At 44.3% G+C, this 20883-nt stretch overlaps 2 protein-coding genes across 2 annotated transcripts in view; both read left to right on the top strand.

Moving 5' to 3' along the window:
• Positions 1–418: 418 nt before the first annotated feature.
• On the top strand, positions 419–6542 carry LOC136432804 (uncharacterized). Its single transcript, XM_066424308.1, has 5 exons — positions 419–910; positions 3278–3561; positions 3684–4864; positions 5455–5546; positions 5749–6542. Exons 2-5 carry the CDS (start codon positions 3299–3301, stop codon positions 5932–5934), a joined length of 1722 nt encoding a protein of 573 aa, XP_066280405.1. The 5' UTR covers positions 419–910; positions 3278–3298; the 3' UTR covers positions 5935–6542.
• A 5448-nt stretch (positions 6543–11990) lies between these two features.
• LOC136434200 (uncharacterized) overlaps positions 11991–20883 on the top strand; it is a 33812-nt gene continuing 24919 nt past the window's right edge. The window contains exon 1 of the mRNA XM_066426968.1: positions 11991–12426. Within this exon, the coding sequence (XP_066283065.1) occupies positions 12224–12426 (203 nt within the window). The 5' untranslated portion in view covers positions 11991–12223. The remainder of the gene's footprint in view (positions 12427–20883) is intronic.

Raw genomic sequence — 20883 nt, 5'->3', positions numbered from 1 at the left:
CCTAGTGAAAGAAATGATGTTGTTATCTATCTTATTTTGTTTTCTGATTTTTTTTTACAGTGATATCGACACGTTCATTTTGCACAAGAAGATTTGCGTCATTAGGATGGGGATGTTGGGAAACATTAGCAACGCTGAAAGTAGAATTTCTTGGTCGTAATGTTTGACGCGTTTTCGTCACTATCAATAAAATAAGCCAAGGCATTTTTGTGATAATACTTTGCGTTTTCTTTTCTGTCACGGAGGGCAAAGCAAACTCTTCAAATATAAATTCTGAAGTAACCTCCCTTTATCCTTCATAGTACATCCCTAACAAATAGTAACAATGCTTTATTACTTCTATTCTGGAACAATGTCAAGCGCGCATCCCTACCGACCATAATCGAACACCTTGGTAACACGTCAATAGACCACTGTAACCTCCGCCAGGAACGGACGTGCGCGCACATCTCTGCAGAAAATCGCTTTCCGTTTTGGGAAGAGCGCGTGTTAGAGACACACCGTCCGGAGAGTCGTTCACCAGCCGTGTCTGCACCCGGAGGTGAAATAACCTCGCCTTAAGCCTTGACGCCAAGAAGTTATGGGCAGTTGAAAAGTTGCTCATCATCAGAGAACATTTAGAGGATTCCCCGACGCCATCATGCAGCACCCGTAATCTCCGCAAGAGGTCGTTCCATCCCAAAGTCGCCTACCTCGGAAATCTGAGTTCCACCTTCCATTTCCACACTGCAGTCGGACCGAGCAGGATGGGTTAGACACAAGTCACAACTCCGCCGGGCCTGGTGCCTTCAGGGGCACTGAAGGACCAAAGACTATTATAGAGAGAACTATTGTTTTGTTAATCACGAACTTTACGGACTATATTCTTCGTTTTTACCAGTTTACATCGACCGTCTATTCAAGAAATAAGGTAAGAGCACGTTAAGATTATTGTAACGACATCACGTTTTTAGAGTGTGGAGGGTTGAGTTTTGAAGGCCATAACTTATAATTATAGATACTTGTGACCGTGTGTTAACTGGTTGGTAGTCTAGAAAGCCACTAGAAGGTCCTACCAGCCTCCTGCCTCTATCAAACTGTAGCTGTGTCGTTTTGTTCATGGCGGGTTTCAGGAGGCGACAACTGGATTGACGTGTTTCCGCCCCCCTCCCACAGTCAGCTGTGCAGTCAGAAACGATTGACTTTAGAATGTATTTTCATCTGTAGTTTAAGTGCGAAGATCCTCTAAAAAGATGATTGAAGTTAGTAATTAGTGAGAAGACTCATGCTGTCTTTTCTGTTTTCCTGCTAAAGTCAGCGGCTAGCCGGTAACGTTAGATTTTGAATGGTGCGGAAACTTTTTGCTACGTACTTTTATGAGAACTAATGGTATGACATGAAATTAACAAATCTTTTAGACTTTTGAAGTCGTAGAAAAGTTATTTCAATTGCAACAAGTGAAACCCTGGCGTAGTTAGTCTGGTAGAGACTATGTGAAAAGTGCATTTTTGATAAGCGGTAATTACAGAAGTAAAAATATTGACCCACACAAATTGCATCTCTGCACAGGCCAAGTAGTGTTTTATAGCAAGTAAAGAAAAGGTGTTTATTTATCTTTTTCTTTCAATACAGGAGGGGTCAACCTGCTGAAAAGTACGTTTTTACAACATGGCATAGATAGGATCTAGAAATTCCGGGAAAAGTTAAAAATCTAGATCTAGATGGCTTCTTTTGAAGATCAACGAACCATTCAGCCTTACAACTAAAATGTTTCAGAAATCACAAATATGCAGTAAATCCTCTTTCCACAATATTGCAGGCATGCCTGATCTATAGCTATCGGTCTATTTGTATTATCGTAACATTTCTTGAAGGTCAAAGGTCACCGGATCTTTGAAAACACCCGGAAGTGACACAGTCTGGCCGCGGCCTGCGCGCACTATTCTGAGAGAGATATCTTAACAATCTTTCATCCCCTGCGTAAACGTTTTATATTGTCACAGCCTCCCTATTACAAACTACAAGTGTGAGAAGTTCGAAGGTCCAGAGATATCCCATTTTCACACTGTGCGTTAAAGTGCGACGGCCGTCTCGTGCGCCCAACTAGTATGCGACCTGCGATTGTACACGGCATACAGGTGTCAGGTCGTTTCCCCGTCCTGCCAGTTCCCCGTCATGCCTGTTCCTCATCTATGTGGATTTTTCTCCGTCATTAGATTTAGTGTTAAGATGTTCTTCTTTAATATCAAATGTATCAGTATGAAAGATATACTTTGAAGGGGTATTGGATGCCATCCATTGGTATTTTTGTTGGCAGGACGGGGAAACGACTAGAAACCCTTAATACACAGACTGAAGCTCACTCGGCACATGTTCGCAGCGAAAACTCACAATTCCCGTTGCCGCATTGGTATGTAACTTGGTATATCACTAGCTAGGTTGTGTGTGGTGAAGCACGTTCTCTATTTTACAATGTAACAGTGACTATACGATCATAGCAAGTAGGAAATTTTCGTACCCCGTATCTTCCTGAAGTATTGCAGTCAAGCGTAACGGGTTATAACATGGTCGCTATGCCAAGGCAGTGGCCCTTACCATTAATTATAGGGGTGCAATTTCGATATTGCATTGACGATAAAAGTAGTTACGGCGTAACAAAGACATTGTGCATCACCACGCCGAACCAGGCAAACGATATGCCAAGTTACACACCAATGCGACAATGGTATCGTGAGTTATAGCTGCGAACGCGCAAACAGATGCATTCCCAATACTCCCAGAAGGAGGTATTCCTCCTTCCCGGAGTAATTAAGTGTGAATTTTGTGTATATCTGCCGAAAATATCATTTCTTGGCGGGCGGAAAGGTAGCCCCATGACGCGCACGGTATTTTCAATTGGACTTTTAGAATCATGTACTCTTCATGTATTCCAATGGTCTTGTTAAATTTTCGTTGTTATGTAGCTTGAACATATTCCAATGACGTTTTGTGCGAACTTTTTTCATGCAATTAGATGAACAAATCCTTAACTAAAAAATTATAGTGCACAAAAAAAGAAATTCTTCAGTTGTTTTGATGGAGCATAAATTGATTGGCTGGGATAACCTCTTCCACATTGTTTCTAAACCCTGATAAGTGATACTTCATGATCAGCGTTCCATGTGCAAAACAGTTGGAAAGAAACAGATCTTTACCTACATGCTGCATGCAGTTACATTTAACTTGTTATCAGCCAGTCACCAAGAATTAGAGAGGATTTCTTCAGTCATTCATGGCATTTTTTCTTTCTCTCTTTCAGTATTAATCAACACAAATCATCATGAGCAACTCTAAGAAGGAGAGCTTTGCCCTGCGCCAGCAGAAATACACCAATGCCATTATCCGTGGACGTCGCCACATCCCCACCCCTGAAGCCATCCCCCCGTCCTCTCTCCTGGATGCGCCCCAGCTGCCTCCCGTTCCCCTGCCTTCACCGCCGCGGGAGCCTCTCCCTGAGCCGAGGTACAGACGACCAAAACACCTGGTCACCAACCTTAACAAGACACAGCCGGCTCCTAAGGGTGGATTCACTGCAGTAAACAGGTAAAGTATCAAGTTTCATGTACACCTGTCCTGTGTGGTAAGGGTTTGTTTTTAGCAGCATCTGTTCATCAGAAGTAAGATATGTTTTGTAATAATGGTTCCTTGGTTTTCTCTTTGCACAGATATTCCAAGACTCCCACAAACCCAGACGAGAATGCGAAGGTGTTTGATGAGTATGCGGAAAGACTGACAGATATCCAACAAAAACAGAACAACATGGGAAAGGACAAGCCACGCAAGAGGAGAACCTCCAGACGTGTGCAGACCCCAGCTCATGTCTCCATGATAGACTCTCTGGAGAATGAGGAAAACCTTACAGAGGCGGAACGCTACGTGGCAAAGATGGATTCCATGAAGACGGTACAAGACTCCATGGGAGTGGACAGAACGAAGTCCAGAAAAGCTCGCAAGCCTGCAAAGACCCCCACCTCCAGGAAGACTGTGGAAGATCAGCAACGTCTTGAGAGAATTCCAACAGCAGCAGAGTATGATGATTGGATGGAGCGCACAGTGGGAGAATTCTATGCCCCCACACCCACAATGGACAGGGAAGAAGACAGAATCCAGAGGAATGCCAGCAGAACAGCTGAGGTGGAGCAGGCATTGGAAGCAGACACAAAACAAAAAACCATCAAGAAGCATGAGAAGAAGAGAAGGAAAACTTGTATGAAGACATCCCCGGACTACACAGCAAATGTTGGTCTGGACAATATGAGTGCAACCTCTATCGAAGCGTACACCCCTGACTGGGAGGAGGAAGACCAAGCACAGAGCTGCTACAGCATGTTGTCACAACCAGGACACTTGAGCAGAGAGGACAGCACACCTACGATGGACAGGGTCAAGGATTGTATAGAAGAAGTGTACACCCCAGATTGGGAGGAGGAAGACCAAGTTCAGAGATGTTACAGCATGTCATCACAGTCTGAACACCTAAGCAGGGTAGACAACACCCCCACCATGGACTGGGAAAAAGATTATGAAGTGCGTGACCTTGACTTGGAGGAAGATGGCCGAGTACAGAGCTGTAACACCTCACTGCAGCCTGGACATCTGAGCAGAGAGGATGACATTCCCATTAAGGACAGCACTAAAGGCTGGATGTACATCATCAGAAAAAATGCACTTGAGGAGATGATGGCAACAGGGCATGACAGGGACGAGGATAGTCTGCACAGGAGGACACCCGTCCCGGGCAAAACAACCAAGAGGAGCCACAGGCCGAGAAAGGAGAAGATCGTCTTACCGAGCCTGACCGCTGATCCAGAACTGATTCTGCAGGGAACCAAACTCCATAATCCAGGTGAGTTTTGTTATGTTAGAGAAGCAAACTTCATAATCCTGGTGAGTTTTGTAGTGTTAGAGAAGTAAACTTCATAATCCTGGTGAGTTTTGTAGTGTTAGAGAAGTAAACTTCATAATCCTGGTGAGTTTTGTAGTGTTAGAGAAGCAAACTTCATAATCCTGGTGAGTTTTGTAGTGTTAGAGAAGCAAACTCCATAATCCTGGTGAGTTTTGTAGTGTTAGGGAAGCACAGTTCATAAACCTGGTGAGTTTCGTAGTGTAGGGACCAAACTTCAAACACCTGGTGAGTTTTGTAGTGTGGGGAAAAATTTCAAACACATGGTGAGTTTTGTAGTGTAGGTTCATTCACTGCTAGAGAAAAGTTGCCTAACTGTGTCTGAGTTATGATTTACTGATTTCTGTTTGATGTTGCTGCATAGGCAGGGCTGACGTCTCTGGCGATGTAGTGGTTCTAGTAGTTGTTGTACGGTGTAGAATAAGGATGAGTAAAGACAAGGCAGACTATGCAGCTAGCTTACCCACACTCATCCAGTATTGCACTTTACACTCCCCAGATTGACTTCATCTTCCATTTCCCATTTTATCCAGGTGTCAGCCTCCCTTCCATAGGAGATGGTGCTCTGTCTACTGCTGCCCTATCCAGCATCCCTGATGAGGAAATCGGCACAAAGCTACCCCAAGTGAGTTGTATTTATATTGTACATGCCTTCATACTGCTGTAGGTTGTGAACTGTACAAGAAGAGCCTTGGTAAAAAAGAGATAATTCTTCTTGTTACATGACTGAGGGAGTAATGAGATACAGAAAACAGAATGGCTGACTAAAGAAAACTGAGCTACTTTCCTGTCCTCTAACAGTTTGATCTCTCCATAATGCACACCAGCTGCAGTTTGGAACCAAGCGTGTGGGGAAGACTACATCGGACACGGTGACCTTCAAACAGCCCAGCGACAAGTCCAACGTCCGCAGCACCAAGCGGCGTCAGAAGACTGACCGCGCCTCGCTGAAGGACAAGAAGTCCCAGAAACGGCGCCACCACAGCTCCGACCGCTCATCCCCCGACTTGTGAGTTGGTGTAACAGTGGACGCCTTACCATCATGTCCAGAACATTTATTGGCGGTGAATCATGTAACTACATGTATACTATGTGTATTTTTCATGTAAAACTGTATTGTTGTACATTATGTCTGCGCAATTCCTGTTTGCATGTACAGTTAGGATGTATATCATTAGACACAAATTATAAGCTAGAAAGACAGAATAATACTTTAAAACATACCTTAATTTCTGCACCCTATTGTACACAGTCCATCAAATTTGGCTGGAAAAACAACATATATTCTGCACATTTCTGTACAGTTCCAAATTCATTGTTCAGTATAAACATATCCTGGATAGACAGAGATTGTCATTGATATAGGTTGTTGAAATGGTCCATGTGATTTTAGTTTTTTTACAACACTACATCAGTGCAAGGACAGGTGTGACATGCATCCCTACAGTAGTGTAACAGTCAGTGGGCAAGTCTTCAGACTTGTACAGGAGCTGGACACTCCCACATTACTGTACAGTCCCAGATAGATTGTTTTGGCACTAACATATCCTGGATAGATAGATATTGTCATTGTTTCAAGTTGTTGGAAACAGTCCATGTGATTCTACGACACCGCATCAGAACCTACAGGTCTGACATCTACCCCTACAGTAGTGTAACAGCCAGTGGACAAGTCTTCAGACTTGTACAGGAACTGGACACTCCCACCTCCACAAGTCCTACTGGAGACCACCTCATGTGTTAGTTACTCCACACGCCAGTCCTACTCAGTGTTACATGACACAATCTCTCAGAGATGGCTCACATGAGATGATCCCTCTCAAACTACACCAGACCACACAGTACAGTTCCACTGCAGCTGGGGTGGGGAAGGGGACGTCAGGACCAACTCCACAGATAGGGGGCATTTGTCTCTTTCAGACTGTTCAATCTTTCCACACTGCACCATCTAGCTGATATGTCTGTGGCTTGCAGTGAGAGATGGCTGCCATGGGCCCCATCCTCACTGGACCCCACCGTCATGTCAGCTTGTTAGCAGTGATGGGAGGTTGGACTAGTCTGTCAGGGACTTGTGCCTCCTATCTGTGGAGTTGGTCCTGACGTCCCCTTCCCCACCCCAGCTGCAGTGGAACTGTACTGTGTGGTCTGGTGTAGTTTGAGTGGGATCATCTCATGTGAGCCATCTATGGCAGACTGTGTCATGCAACACTGAGTAGGACTGGTGTGTGGAGTAACTAACACATGAGGTGGTATCCAGTAGGACTTGTGGAGGTGGGAGTGTCCAGTTCCTGTACAACTCTGAAGACTGGTCCACTGGCTGTTACACTACTGTAGGTGTAGATGTCAGACCTGTAGGTTCTGATGGAGTGTTCTAAAATCACATGGACTGTTTCCAACAACTTGAAACAATGACAATATCTGTTTATCCAGGATATGTTAGTGCCTAAACATTCTATCTGGGACTGTACAGTAATGTGGTAGTGTCCATTTCCTGTATATGTCTGAAGACTTGCCCACTGACCATTACACTACTGTAGGGGTGCCTGTCAAACATGTAGGTACTGTTGTATTTTTACAGTAAATTCAGTTTAGACAATTATGTGGGCATGTGAGTGTACTGTTCTTTATTAGCACATGGTGGACTTATGTAGCTAGATTCACTATTCAGAGAAGACATTTTGAGTTTATCTTACAATGTGCACTGGATTTAATGTTCTTCTTACTCTTCAAGTGTCTGAATGTGAAGGATTTTCAATCTAAAGTTGGGATGAGTAATAACAATATGATATGAGTTTAACAACCGTCAGGCTGACACAGTTGTACAGAAACACTACAGTAACTTTTAACGATCATGCTGCATCACAAAAAATGTTTTCATTCATTTCAGAATCATTTGCATCATAAGACTCCAGCATAATAGGTTGCAGTTATATAATATAGTACCACGAAAGTAAGCCATGTGATGTACATTATATATTTTCCACGTTCCTCTGTATTTTTATTTGTAAATATCCATGCAGTCTATATTGATCATGTGACATGTGTTGGTGTACATTTGTGTAAATATTTAACTGTGGTACATACCATCTGTACCAGTTAATATGTCCATGCTTAACATTGCCAATAAATGTAGCTATGTGGGAAATATTCTGGCTCAGTCTCCCTTCTATTGGAACCATGTATCTACTGCTGCCATGGCAGCTAAAAAACACCTGCACCTGTCAAAAGATACGCTCAAACAAATACGTTTGATAGGGGCTCCTATTTCTTGTGACAAATATTATGGCAAGACTAATGCCCTGGATTGAGACTGGTTCCTTGTGCTGAATGACACAAGATCTGTGGCCCTATACCTACGTAAGAAGCCAACAAGACTTGTGGTCCTGCCCTTGGTGCTGAATCAGACACCAAGAAAACTTGTTGCCCTGTCCCTTAATGAGACACCAAGAAGACTTGTGACCCTGTACCTTAATGAGACACCAAGAAGACTTGTGGCCCTGTCCCTTAATGAGACACCAAGAAGACTTGTGGCCTTGTCCCTTAATGAGACACCAAGAGGACCTGTGGCCCTGTCCCTTAATGAGACACCAAGAAGACTTGTGGCCCTGTCCCTTAATGAGACACCAAGAAGACTTGTGGCCCTGTCCCTTAATGAGACACCAAGAAGACTTGTGGCCCTGTCCCTTAATGAGACACCAAGAAGACTTGTGGCCCTGTCCCTTAATGAGACACCAAGAAGACTTGTGGCCCTGTCCCTTAATGAGACATCAAGAAGACCTGTGGCCCTGTCCCTGGTGCTGAATGAGACACCAACAAGAGTTGTGGCCCTGTTCGTTAATGAGATGAAAAACCCTCAATAAGTAGTCTTATCTTCAAGTACACTTTAATTGCATGCCTACTATCAATCAGAACATGTACACATTTTAATATGGTATCATTATGAGTAAAACAATATTTTGTCTGAAGCATCAGCTAATATGTTGATTGACCATAATCAACAGTTAGTCTAAGAGATGGCAGTCTAAGCCTGAACTTTTGCAAAACCTTTTCAGACACAATTTCCAATGACAGCCAATAAATCATTTGGATGGTAGACAAGATCTAAGACAAGACAAGTGGTAACATTGTGAGACAACAATGTGAGATACTCCCCAGAATGATTCGCTAACTTAAAGATAACTGTCAACATCAAAATGAAGCGTCAGTACATTATACATTAGACCTTACAGTGACTTCAGGTGATTTGACCCCAAAATTAAGAAGTTTGAAGTATGGTAGGGCAAGAAAAAGAAACGCGAAAAACAAACAATATAACGTTATTTCAAATACATATTTGTGTATTTACATATATTTTCGATTAATCGTTACTTTGCATAGTATACATACACATAATGTGTAAAAACTATTAAGGCGCCGTATCGTCCTGGTGCCGAGTCGTCCTGCCTGGTGCCGAGACGTCCTGATGCCGAGTCGTCCTGGTGCCGAGTTGTCCTGGTGCCGAGACGTCCTGGTGCCGAGACGTCCTGGTGCCGAGTGGTCCTGGTGCCGAGTCGTCCTGGTGCCGAGACGTCCTGGTGCCGAGTTGTCCTGGTGCCGAGTCGTCCTGGTGCCGAGTTGTCCTGGTGCCGAGACGTCCTGGTGCCGAGTGGTCCTGGTGCCGAGACGTCCTTGTGCCGAGTTGTCCTGGTGCCGAGACGTCCTGGTGCCGAGTCGTCCTGGTGCCGAGTCGTCCTGGTGCCGAGACGTCCTGGTGCCGAGTTGTCCTGGTGCCGAGACGTCCTGGTGCCGAGTTGTCCTGGTGCCGAGACGTCCTGGTGCCGAGACGTCCTGGTGCCGAGTTGTCCTGGTGCGAGTCGTCCTGGTGCCGAGTCGTCATGGTGCCGAGTTGTCCTGGTGCCGAGACGTCCTGGTGCCGAGTGGTCCTGGTGCCGAGACGTCCTGGTGCCGAGTGGTCCTGGTGCCGAGACGTCCTGGTGCCGAGACGTCCTGGTGCCGAGTTGTCCTGGTGCGAGTCGTCCTGGTGCCGAGTCGTCCTGGTGCCGAGTCGTCCTGGTGCCGAGTCGTCATGGTGCCGAGTCGTCCTGGTGCCGAGTTGTCCTGGTGCGAGTCGTCCTGGTGCCGAGTCGTCATGGTGCCGAGTTGTCCTGGTGCCGAGACGTCCTGGTGCCGAGACGTCCTGGTGCCGAGACGTCCTGGTGCCGAGACGTCCTGGTGCCGAGTCGTCCTGGTGCCGAGTCGTCCTGGTGCCGAGTCGTCCTGGTGCCGAGTCGTCCTGGTGCCGAGTCGTCCTGGTGCCGAGTCGTCCTGGTGCGAGTCGTCCTGGTGCCGAGTCGTCCTGGTGCGAGTCGTCCTGGTGCCGAGTCGTCCTGGTGCCGAGTGGTCCTGGTGCCGAGACGTCCTGGTGCCGAGTCGTCCTGGTGCCGAGTCGTCCTGGTGCCGAGTCGTCCTGGTGCCGAGTCGTCCTGGTGCCGAGTCGTCCTGGTGCCGAGTCGTCCTGGTGCCGAGACGTCCTGGTGCCGAGTCGTCCTGGTGCCGAGTCGTCCTGGTGCCGAGTCGTCCTGGTGCGAGTCGTCCTGGTGCCGAGTCGTCCTGGTGCCGAGTCGTCCTGGTGCCGAGACGTCCTGGTGCCGAGTTGTCCTGGTGCCAAGTCGTCCTGATACCGTTGGGTATAGAGTACAAATTATGAAGTTTTGAGCTTTGATCCAACACAACTTGCGAAGGAACTCGAAATGAATTTTCTGTCGGAACTCCGACCTTCCTCAGATGTTTGATTCACTGCGATGAGCCGGGAAGCCGAAAGCGCGATGCATGACGTCCACGGTGAATCAAAAGTAGCGGTTCAGAGAGCGTTGATGGGCCCTGATGTACACATGTAGATTGCCACATTCACGCCCCTCACAAAGTAGTCCTGTTCCTAATAAGCCTTCCTTACATGTAAGATGCGCACTTTATCGAGCGTAACTGTATGTCCAGTGAACTAGATGTATATTTTGTGACACTTCATACGTGGGGCGCCTGTGCTCCGTTTCCCCTATCGTCTTACGGTAGGTCTATGTACACGAGCCTCTGATATTCTGTCCTGCGAACTCTACATGGTAACGTTAGATGACCCCAAACTTCCTAGCGTTCAGTGAATCAAACAAGGAAACATCTCATGAAGGTTGGAGTTCCGAGCGAAAATATTCATGGTAAGTTCCTTCTCAAGTTATGTTGGATTAAAGCTTGTAACTTTACAATGGGTTATAAACAGGTTATAAACTGATGATATGATAAGGCTATCGCTCTCATTCGCTGTACACGGCAGCTGCCGTTCCAGCCTGGGGGCTTCTAGTTTTGTTAACTAACCGTCAAACCCCCTGCCTGGCTGTCAGTGTCTAGTTTGCATTTGTCACGGATGTAACATAATATTGTAGTCAAATTTCAAAAGTTTAACTTTAGGTTTAACTCACACTTATTGGGTTTAGGACGGCGCCTATTTCCGTGTTTACAATCATAGCCCTTCGGCCAAAGCTGCCGTGTAAACGCTACAACTTATCCACTGGTTAGTGGTGTGTGATCAACACATGTCCATGGGTAACTGTAGCACAGAATGGTCGGCCTTTGCATCGGTCAACATCAATTGTATCATCTTTAATTTAATATTTTTGTATTTTCCGTCGGGGAGGAAAGGTAATGTTAGCGTTCATGTAACGCTAGCTATTCGAACGTGACCTTGCGCACTCGCCAATGACCCTGAAGATCCCCGTTTCTTAGCCATGACAAAGTAAAGTACCAAGCCTTCTTACAAGACTACAAGTACCCGGGAGTCTTTTGCTGTACTCCATTCTAAGTTACAGTCAAAATCGCCGTCGTGGATCTGTAGCTATGTATGATGTTGAGCGCCGGGGTTCATCGAAAGCAAGTTCGGATTCGAACGTTACGGCCACGTTGTATCTCCTGTTTTTCGGTCTGTCAATACTCAATGAAAAGGCGTTAATGATTCTTAGTTTCAAGAAAGATATTGTACTCGATAATTTATCTTTTGCGTTGTGTTTTGTTGTTGTTTTTGAATTGTTATTTATTATTTGTACGTAATAGGGAAGTACAAGGGGATGGGGAGGGGGGCAATTCGAACGTACGAACGTGGTTCTAAACCGTCATCTGTTCTATTCTGAGTGGTTATCGTGGCAACCCTCTGTTTGCTTCATTCCACGAGTGACTCTTGTCGTGGAAGGACGTTCGTCCGAACAGCTCCCGCTATCTCTGTGTTCTACATTGTGTTCTACCGTCTGAATTCGAATCTTGACCGACGCTTATCCAAACATGTCTCTGCCCATGGAAACACCAGCAGCAGCCGACCCAGAACCATCTCCAGCCGGTAACACTGCTTCAGAGAGACTCATGAGACTGAAAAGCCGGCGTGAGGCCTTTCTGAAGCTTCAGAACCGAGCAAAGCGGCTGCCTGCTATGGAGAGACGACCTACGGAAGCTGTCAGCAGTTTTTCTCACAACAGGAAGGAGGAGCCGGCTTAGGTGTAGTTTACGCCCTAAAACTTCGATTTTGCAACCCGACGGAATAACTGTGCGTTGGCGATCTAATACAGCTTCCGACGTCGTCTGATGCCGTCGGTCGCTTTATAACTACGTCGGAGCTTTCAACTCCGTCGGGCCTTATAGCACCGTCGGACCATAAACTCCGTCGGACCTTAAACTACGTCGGTCCTTTAAACTACGTCGAGGATTAACCTTCGTCGGGGATTAAGTCCTTATTTTAACCTGCGACGGTGATTAAGTCCTTATCTTAACCTGCGACGGGGATTAAGTCCTTATCTTAACCTGCGACGGGGATTAAGTCCTTATCTTAACCTGCGTCGGGGATTAAGTCCTTATCTTAACCTGCGTCGAGGATTAACTCGACGGGGACCTCTTTCACACCTTGTTCACACCTCCCTATCAACAGAGATGTGTATTGATACCAATGGTCGACTAGACGTGTCACAGTGGTCCTGTGATTTAGATGAAGGCTCTTATGTGTTCTGTTGAACTTCATTTTATCAAATAATTCTTTAAAATCCTTACAACTTTTAGATACAATAATAAATTAGCCTAGAATAGAGAATTTCTGCTTGAAAAAACACATTGTGGACGGTCAAAATAATTGTTGGGATTGACACATTACCGTTGCCTTGGATATGGGGCGGGGCACCATGTATTTTCAGAAATTTACACGTCCACGGGTTTCGTTAACTTGGAAACATGTTTACCAATATCTTGGTAGCTATCATGATTAGCCAAGAGACTCATGTGACCAGAAATAGACCTTTTAATCTATACAAAGTCTAACATCTACAGCTTGCACACAATGTTAGAATAGCTACACTAGAACACGCACTTTCGTATCGATTAACAAGCTCGGTAAGGTATATAGCTCATCTGCATATACGTCAACAAGATACGTATAAAACTATTTAACATGACTTTGTTCTTTGAGGGGACGGGTGAATATACTCCGGGTGGAAATATAGAAGAGTGCCGCCGCGCCAATTAAACCTACCTTGTCTTGGCCAGGGGAGTCAGTCCACGGTAAGGTTAACATTTCCTCCTCCCCTAGTCTCTAACAGACTGATACTATGATAAGGAGAATGATTTACCAGGGGAGTTTGGCTATCAAATAGGCTGACCGGCCGCGCGCAGAGGGAAATGTTAACATTTCCGTATACTCTCCTGGGCGGCAGTCCTGGCCAATTATTCCTTGTTTTGCCGAAATCTACGATCGGTACCCCCGTAGGAAGGTAGTCTCTACTGTCCAAGCAGAGGAGGGGTTCCGGCGGGTTCCGAGGTGTTTCGATGCGCTTTAGTCGGGCTTTCTACTTTGTCATTTCTGTTATGTCTCTTCAAACCCATAAGAGACAGAAAGAAATGACAAAGTAGAAAGCCTCTGCTTGGAGAGTACTCCCGGGCGGCGCCGGCCACAATTTGTGTGTGTGTGTGTGTGTGTGTGTGTGTGTGTGTGTGTGTGTGTGTGTGTGTGTTTGTGTGTGAGTGTGTGTGTGTGTGTGTGTGTGTGTGTGTGTGTGTGTGTGTGTGTGTGTGTGTGTGTGTGTGTGTGTGTGACGGGGGGGGGGGGCGCTGATTCACGATTTTCAACTTATCGGGGCAAGGTCTGTTGCTGCCTGGGGAACCCGTATTGCTGCCTGGGGAACCCGTATCAATAGGCGGCAATACGAGATCTCCAGCAATACGGGTTCCCCAGCAAAAGACCCTGGCCCGATAACTTGAAAATCGCGAATGAGCGCGCGATCACCACCTCCCCCCAAAAAATTATCGCCGGCGCCGCCCGGGAGGCCTGCAAATAAGGCTAATAGAAAGGCCTGCTTTGCGTTTTATTCCGCGGCCAGAATGTGCCAGCCGACAGTTTTCAAGCAGATGCTTTCTGCTGCCAGTTAGATCTAGACAAATCTGGAGTTAAATGTTGGGCGACAGGAATACGTAAGTCTTTAGAGGAGAGCGGGTTTGCTTTCTTATGGCATCTTCCAATTTCATATAGTACAAATACGTTACAAATTGTTAGTTCCATTGGTCAGCGGATAAAAGACATTTAACGTTACTTCCAAACGTTTCTAAAAGAAATACATAACGACAACAAAGGTGGGGCTGTTCTGTCTGTTCTTTTATATCTACTATAACCGAAAAGCGAGGAGAAGTAGAATTTATCTAAAGATAGTCATATTCTTTTTGTATCCGTTAACTGTACTTGTTATTTTGTTTTGTTGTGACCTGTACTTAGCCAAGTGTGGCAGAAGTGTGCAATAAAGGTCTTCATTCATTTTTTGCTCATTTTTTTGGGAGGCGGCAAATACGATTTCTCCTGCACAACTTCGGAACTTGGCCCCAGGCCACGATATGTTGAAAATCGCATATCAGCGCTTCCCCCAAAATGAACGCACATATCGTCAAAACGTTGCATAGAAGATTGACTGCTAAAAGGTTCTACGTACATCCATGGGGGCATGGACGTACCAGAGACCTTCTCCCGCTACAAGCACATGTACAGTCCATATGGCAGGGCGGAGGTCCGGTGGGGGGATCCCCTCTCGGGAGGGGGAAGCTGAAGCATTTTGCCTTTTCCAGACACAAATGGAAGTCGTTTTCTGCAAATTAATCTTAAAATCTTGTCTATAATTGCAAATTCATGGGGCAAGAGATATGTTCAAGGTCTGGTACAAAATAAGCACAATATCATTTCATATAGAATGCATATGCATTGTTGATTGTATCAATGTTTTACTTCTGTTTGAGGGGGAAGAAAATGGTTAGCAGGTATACTATAGGTTATTTTTCTAATTTATGCCTCCAGGCCAGTAACGAATACAAAGAATTCATCTTTATGTTTTTATTTTCCAATTCTGCGTTTTGACGTAGGTGGCCGGGGCTATGGAATCGGTCTATTTTGCGCAGTCCAGTCAGATACCCCCTTAACTCGTTACGTATGCTAGCTAACGCAGAACATGCAGGGATTTTTTACAGTACTCTAGTGGCACAAAGGACAAAGAAAACTCCAACCATTAGTAAGATGTATAAAGCAATAATGATAATAATAAACGCCGCAAACGATTTGCACAACAAGCCGCAGCCATGCACAGTTTAGATATACAGGAATGCATTACACTGGTGGACGTTGGGTTGGAGGTTTGTTTGGACATATCTTTTCAGGGTGGCGGAATTATGTACCCTGGTGGAATTATGTCGTATATGTTAGAGTTGATATCAATGAAACTGGAAAATTACTCCTAAAACGAGCATGTAGTACACACTGGGTATTGTTGTAAATCTCACTTTGTCGAATGAAGCTGTACAGGTGGATCAAGTGGCAATTTGCTGATTAAGTCGTAATCCCATTCCATCTTAAAATGTCTCCAGATTTGTTGGAACATTTCCTCGGGTTTGAAATATGCGTTGCTTATCGTGTGCATGTGTCGTGTGTTTCCTGCAGCACTCCTTCGGGTTTTATTCTTCCTCCTAGAATGCTAGTCTCTACCAGACTAACTACGCCGGCTATAGGGAGAATATTTGCCAGGGTTTCACTTGCAGGCTCCGTTAGGATGGCATATTGGACCCTCTCTCCATAGCCGACTCCCTTAGCATACTATCAACTCTATTTGGCCAATTTCTACTATTTTGCCAGCCATCCGCGGGGCCTGGTAGAGGCTAATAGAATGCCGCGCCGGGCATCACCCTTGTTTTTGACCCCTCAACCTAAGTGTTGAGCAGTGATGGTTCAGTTTTTTAAGGCGATCAAATCATCCAACCGGTCCTATATGAGAAAATGAACTTAAGTCGATAAGGACATTTAAAAATCTCCAGGAACATTTAATTCACAAGTCGTTTGGCGACAGTGCCCGACATCTTCATTTACCGACCACGGGTAGATTAACATAAAGTAGAAAATATACTGATTGCAATATGATATTTCATCACATTACAGATTACACATACGGTTATGATTTCATTATAGTGCCACCACCTTCATTACGATAAATGGATTGCCAATTCTTTCAAGCATGCTAATGCTGCCGTACGCGTTAAGAGTGAGTTGTCATGTTGTGTAATGTTCAAAACATATTTTTCAGCATTGAATCGTTTCCTTTAGATGTAAATAAAAATGTTAATGATATAAAACAATGGTACATATTTGTGTTATTAGCATAAAGCATTGAAAAGCCTGTTTGGTAATGCTCTTAATAAAAGCGCCTAGATTGTATGGCCTACTCGATTCCACAAGTTTCTTTCATATGTATCAGCAAGCTCTATCCAAAACTGTAAGTGGTTAAGTTTTGCTACTTCAATTTATCGACTGGAAACCCCCAGGTTTGAATGTGCACCTCTCAATGATACGTTAAGCGGATACACCCAGATTAAAATTCAGTGTGCAAAAGTAGCAGTTGTCTGCTTCAGTCTTGTATCCTTTTGATGCGTTGTAGCCATAAATGTCTGTCTATAACTACTTGTAAGAAAAGTGCATCAACTTGAAGAAGATACAATCTTCTAGCTAGTTCTAGTTGATGTTTTTCGCCTATTTTGATACTATTTTTTAGCATTACAATTTCAAGTGCAGTACTAGAGTATCAAAACCAGCATGAGCCCGAGATTACATCTACTTGGAGTTACAGAAGATGTCTAGCTATATCCATCTGAACCAGGTTCCAAATCTGCCCTTGATCACACCGAACGGCTCATCACACATGAACCATAACATACCTAACTCTTACTAAAGAGAGTATGTATAACTTCCCTGCTCTGATTGTCATTTGGAGATATCTAATGAGGTCCGTGCATCAACGCTGGCAACAGGTCTGTGCTTGTTCGCAGTGCATAAGGAGAGTGAACTCTTCGCCTCGTACAGTTTGAACATCTGCAGACATTTGCCCTCAACAGTAATTCACCCAGTGTGGTTTAATATTAGCTTTTTCTGAAAACCCTATGTCCATTTATGAATTGTGATAAAGTTAAACAAATGTTCAACTTTGAATGTGGGCGTCCCCTCAGATGGTTACAAAAGACTAACTAGCTTCTCCAGCCACAGGAGACTGATATCCTTACGCCAAAAATGTTGTGTTTCTGGCTATTGTCCTTAAAAAAATAGTGTCAGTAGTTAGGAATTCTCTTATCTTTCTTTTTTTCCATATCGGCCGAAGTGATTCAACAAATATAGTCTAGCAATGTAAAAAGCAACAGCCGCTGGTATTTTCAACATTAAAATGTTCATATTTATATTTTGTAATTACACAGATATAAAACAGAAGTATATCAAAAACTTAACAAAGAAGTAGAATTTTTACTACACATTCCTACCTCAACGGTTCAAAGACTTCAAAGCTCTATATTCTGAAAAGTGTGAAATAAAGGAAGTCTTTCGTATGTCATCACTCAGATGTAAGAAGAAATAATTCTATGCCCCTTGCCAGCTGTCAACCAAAGAAAAAGCAAGGTCGGTAGGTTTTGGTAGGATCGGTCGTGTTACCGGCCGGAAACACAACATTTTTCCTATGCCCTACAAGGCAATTCGATGCGAAGAAAAACACGGCTGGACGTAGCCTCTCAGGCAAGGCTCCAGAGGTGGCTGGAAAGAGTAGAAATTGGCCAAATAGAAAGAAAAACATGCAAGAGGAGTTAGTGTGCTATAGTCCTATTAGGGTACAGTTTGCCTATCCTAGGATGGCATATTGGACCCTCTCTCCGTAGCTGACTCCCTTGGCATACTATTCACTTTATTTGGCCAATATGTACTATTTTCTCAGCCATCCCCGGGCCTGGTAGAGGCTATACGTACAATTTGCATAGCGTGTGACTGTGTGTTATTAAGTTGCTTGATGGGCAGTCAGTCGATTCGATAGAATGCAGTAAAAATGGCGGGGTGAGAGTTGTTCTAATGCTTGAACTCATTCTTTTGGCTAATTCTATTCCTGCACATCGGTGTGACGTTTCTTTCCCGACTTGCACTGTAGTTGTAGAGTTATCATTTCTAGAATTCTGCCGCTGTGAGTAAGTGAATATCATTGTAGAATTCAGCCGCTGTGAGTAAGTGAATATCATTGTAGAATTCAGCCGCTGTGAGTAAGTTGCAATTGTGGAAGTGCAGTGCTACCTGTTCAAAATCTGAAAGTGTTAATGAAATGAGCTTCATAGACAGTAAAAATACTCTTCACAACCTTTGCAAATAACTACTCTACCAACAAAATGTACCTGTTAACAATTGTAAGAAAAATTGGCTCGATCATGTAAAAGAAATATGCGATGATAACAGTTACTCTTGCCCGTGGAATTATGATAACTCTAGGGTAGACAACAATTTAATTCTATTTGTATATTGTTAAGGAAAAGACTGTCAGATGTGTATATTCAAACATTTCTCCACCAACTGTATGAAGATAACGGTAAACAAACATGTTACACACATGTTAAAACTGAGTACGCAATGGAAAGTTACTACCATAATGATTTTGACAAGCGATCCAATGTCTGTACGATAAGCATCAGTGCTCACTCACTAGTACCTGACTTCGGTTGGGGAAAAGGCGGTGGGAAAAGGCGGTGGGAAAAGGCGGTGGAAGTAAACGGACTGTGCTCTAGCCTCTACCAGGCCCCGCGGATGGCTGGAAAAATAGTAGGGTGAATAGTATGATAAGTTAGTCGGCTACGGAGAGATGGTCCAATATGCCATCCACGAGCTCGCAAACTGTAACTTCTATAGCGGACTTACTTCTCTGGTATGTTATCCGTCTATTTGGTCAATTTCTACGATTTTTTCAGCGACCCGTGGAGCCTGGTAAAAGCTACTGTGTCCCGCATTCCAATACCGTGCACTATTATAAACTCTGTCCTATATAATGTCCTTGCCTAGACACAGTGGATAACAACCCACTGACCCTACGGCCTCAAAATGCCTATGGGACTACCCTTACCTTACCTTTGCATCTATATATTAAACGTCTACTTTAAACATAATTCCGTTGGCCATATATCCACCACCCAGAAAATGAGCGTGAAGAGATCTCCAATACAACGACTTACTCGTAACATACAATGGTTTTATTTTATTGAAGTAATCCTTGTCCAACAGCTTGCAGCCATACATGGCTGAATTGATGTACAGACATCACAACAGCTCTGTTCCACATTAATGATGCGTTAAAATCATGAAATACAAACACATTAAAATAGTCTAAGTGTAGCTTATGATATAATCTTAAGTTTGAAGCGATTAAAAACTATAATTGCACTTAAGCGTTCGCAGTACGGGTACTGAGTAGGTTTCGCAGAAAGTTTACATGCGGGTGGCGCTCTCGTCTAGTAGAGCAAGGAATGTAACAGTCTGACAATATGTGGAATACATGTATGCAAGTCTTATCTTTGCAAAGAAGGCTATTGTAGCATTTCCTCATAAATTATGATTATGAAGTCGACAACAAGTTACCTAGAAGGGTCATGCATGGTGTATTTCATATGTAAGTCGACACCGCGTATTTCATCAGTTATTTCTAACTCAACCAATAGGTAGCATCTACTAAAAGTAGCTGACGTTAACCCCTCTTGGATATTCAAACTATGCATATATAGCGATTTTAGGTTTGAAACTCTTATCAGTTTTGAGGAAGGTTTGATACAACACAACGACCCCCTCATCTACACAACATTTTCGCACGTCAAAACATAATTGCCGTGCGTTTATCACTTGAACTTCGCGTGCTGCTCTGCGCTGTTGAAATTGTCTGCACAACATTATTTACTTTAATCGTGTCAAGCAAGCGGTGGGACAAACATTGTGACTTTACTACCATTTGTCTGTAGACTACTTTGAACAATTCATGTACAGTAGAAGCCACTTAATTGCACCTCGGATAAAAGCACATTCCATTTAACTGCACCGAATCCTCAAATCCCAAACCGGTTCCCATTCACTGCATTGTTAGTGACTCCGCATATCTGCACGGCGCATTGTCACCAATGTAGGATAACTGCACCAAAATGTTTAAAAAATCCTCGACAAGTTAACTAAAAAGGTGCGCTAAAAATCGGCAAACGCGGTACAAATGAGCCGATAAGTGCCGTTGTAGAGGCACAATACTGCCAATATGTCTAAAATTGTTTTCACTAACAAATGAAGGTGGTCTCCATTGACAATCACGTTGATAGCGATCGTATGGGAGGTCCTGAGCGGGTCACGGGGCGTGTCGTCACCATAAAAAGACGCACGCCTGCCAAAGGCGGTATTGCGTTTTGGCAGACAGCATGCTGTATTAAATAAACCTGTACACTGTCTTATTACTGTGAATGTATTGAAGTTCGCGGGGATTTGATTTCGCGTTAAGGATGACATGGGTAGCCTGAATTCAATCAAGCCTCTTGTGACCGCTCGCGGCCCTGTAACCACCTCGCGGGGAGGGGAGGGGAGAGAAACCCCCGGACAGCTGGAGTTTGCGTTA

The sequence above is a fragment of the Branchiostoma lanceolatum genome, chromosome 4 (assembly GCF_035083965.1).
Source record: "Branchiostoma lanceolatum isolate klBraLanc5 chromosome 4, klBraLanc5.hap2, whole genome shotgun sequence".
NCBI lineage: Eukaryota > Metazoa > Chordata > Leptocardii > Amphioxiformes > Branchiostomatidae > Branchiostoma > Branchiostoma lanceolatum.
This window is presented reverse-complemented; position numbering and strand designations above follow the sequence as displayed.

Excerpts from the sequence above, each read along its gene's own strand:
- LOC136432804 (XM_066424308.1), top strand. The coding sequence starts at position 3,299 with ATGAGCAACTCTAAGAAGGAGAGCTTTGCCCTGCGCCAGCAGAAATAC. Across the intron at positions 4,865-5,454 it reads AACCAAACTCCATAATCCAG|GTGTCAGCCTCCCTTCCATA; the intron begins GTGAGTTTTGTT and ends CATTTTATCCAG. Across the intron at positions 5,547-5,748 it reads TCGGCACAAAGCTACCCCAA|CTGCAGTTTGGAACCAAGCG; the intron begins GTGAGTTGTATT and ends AATGCACACCAG.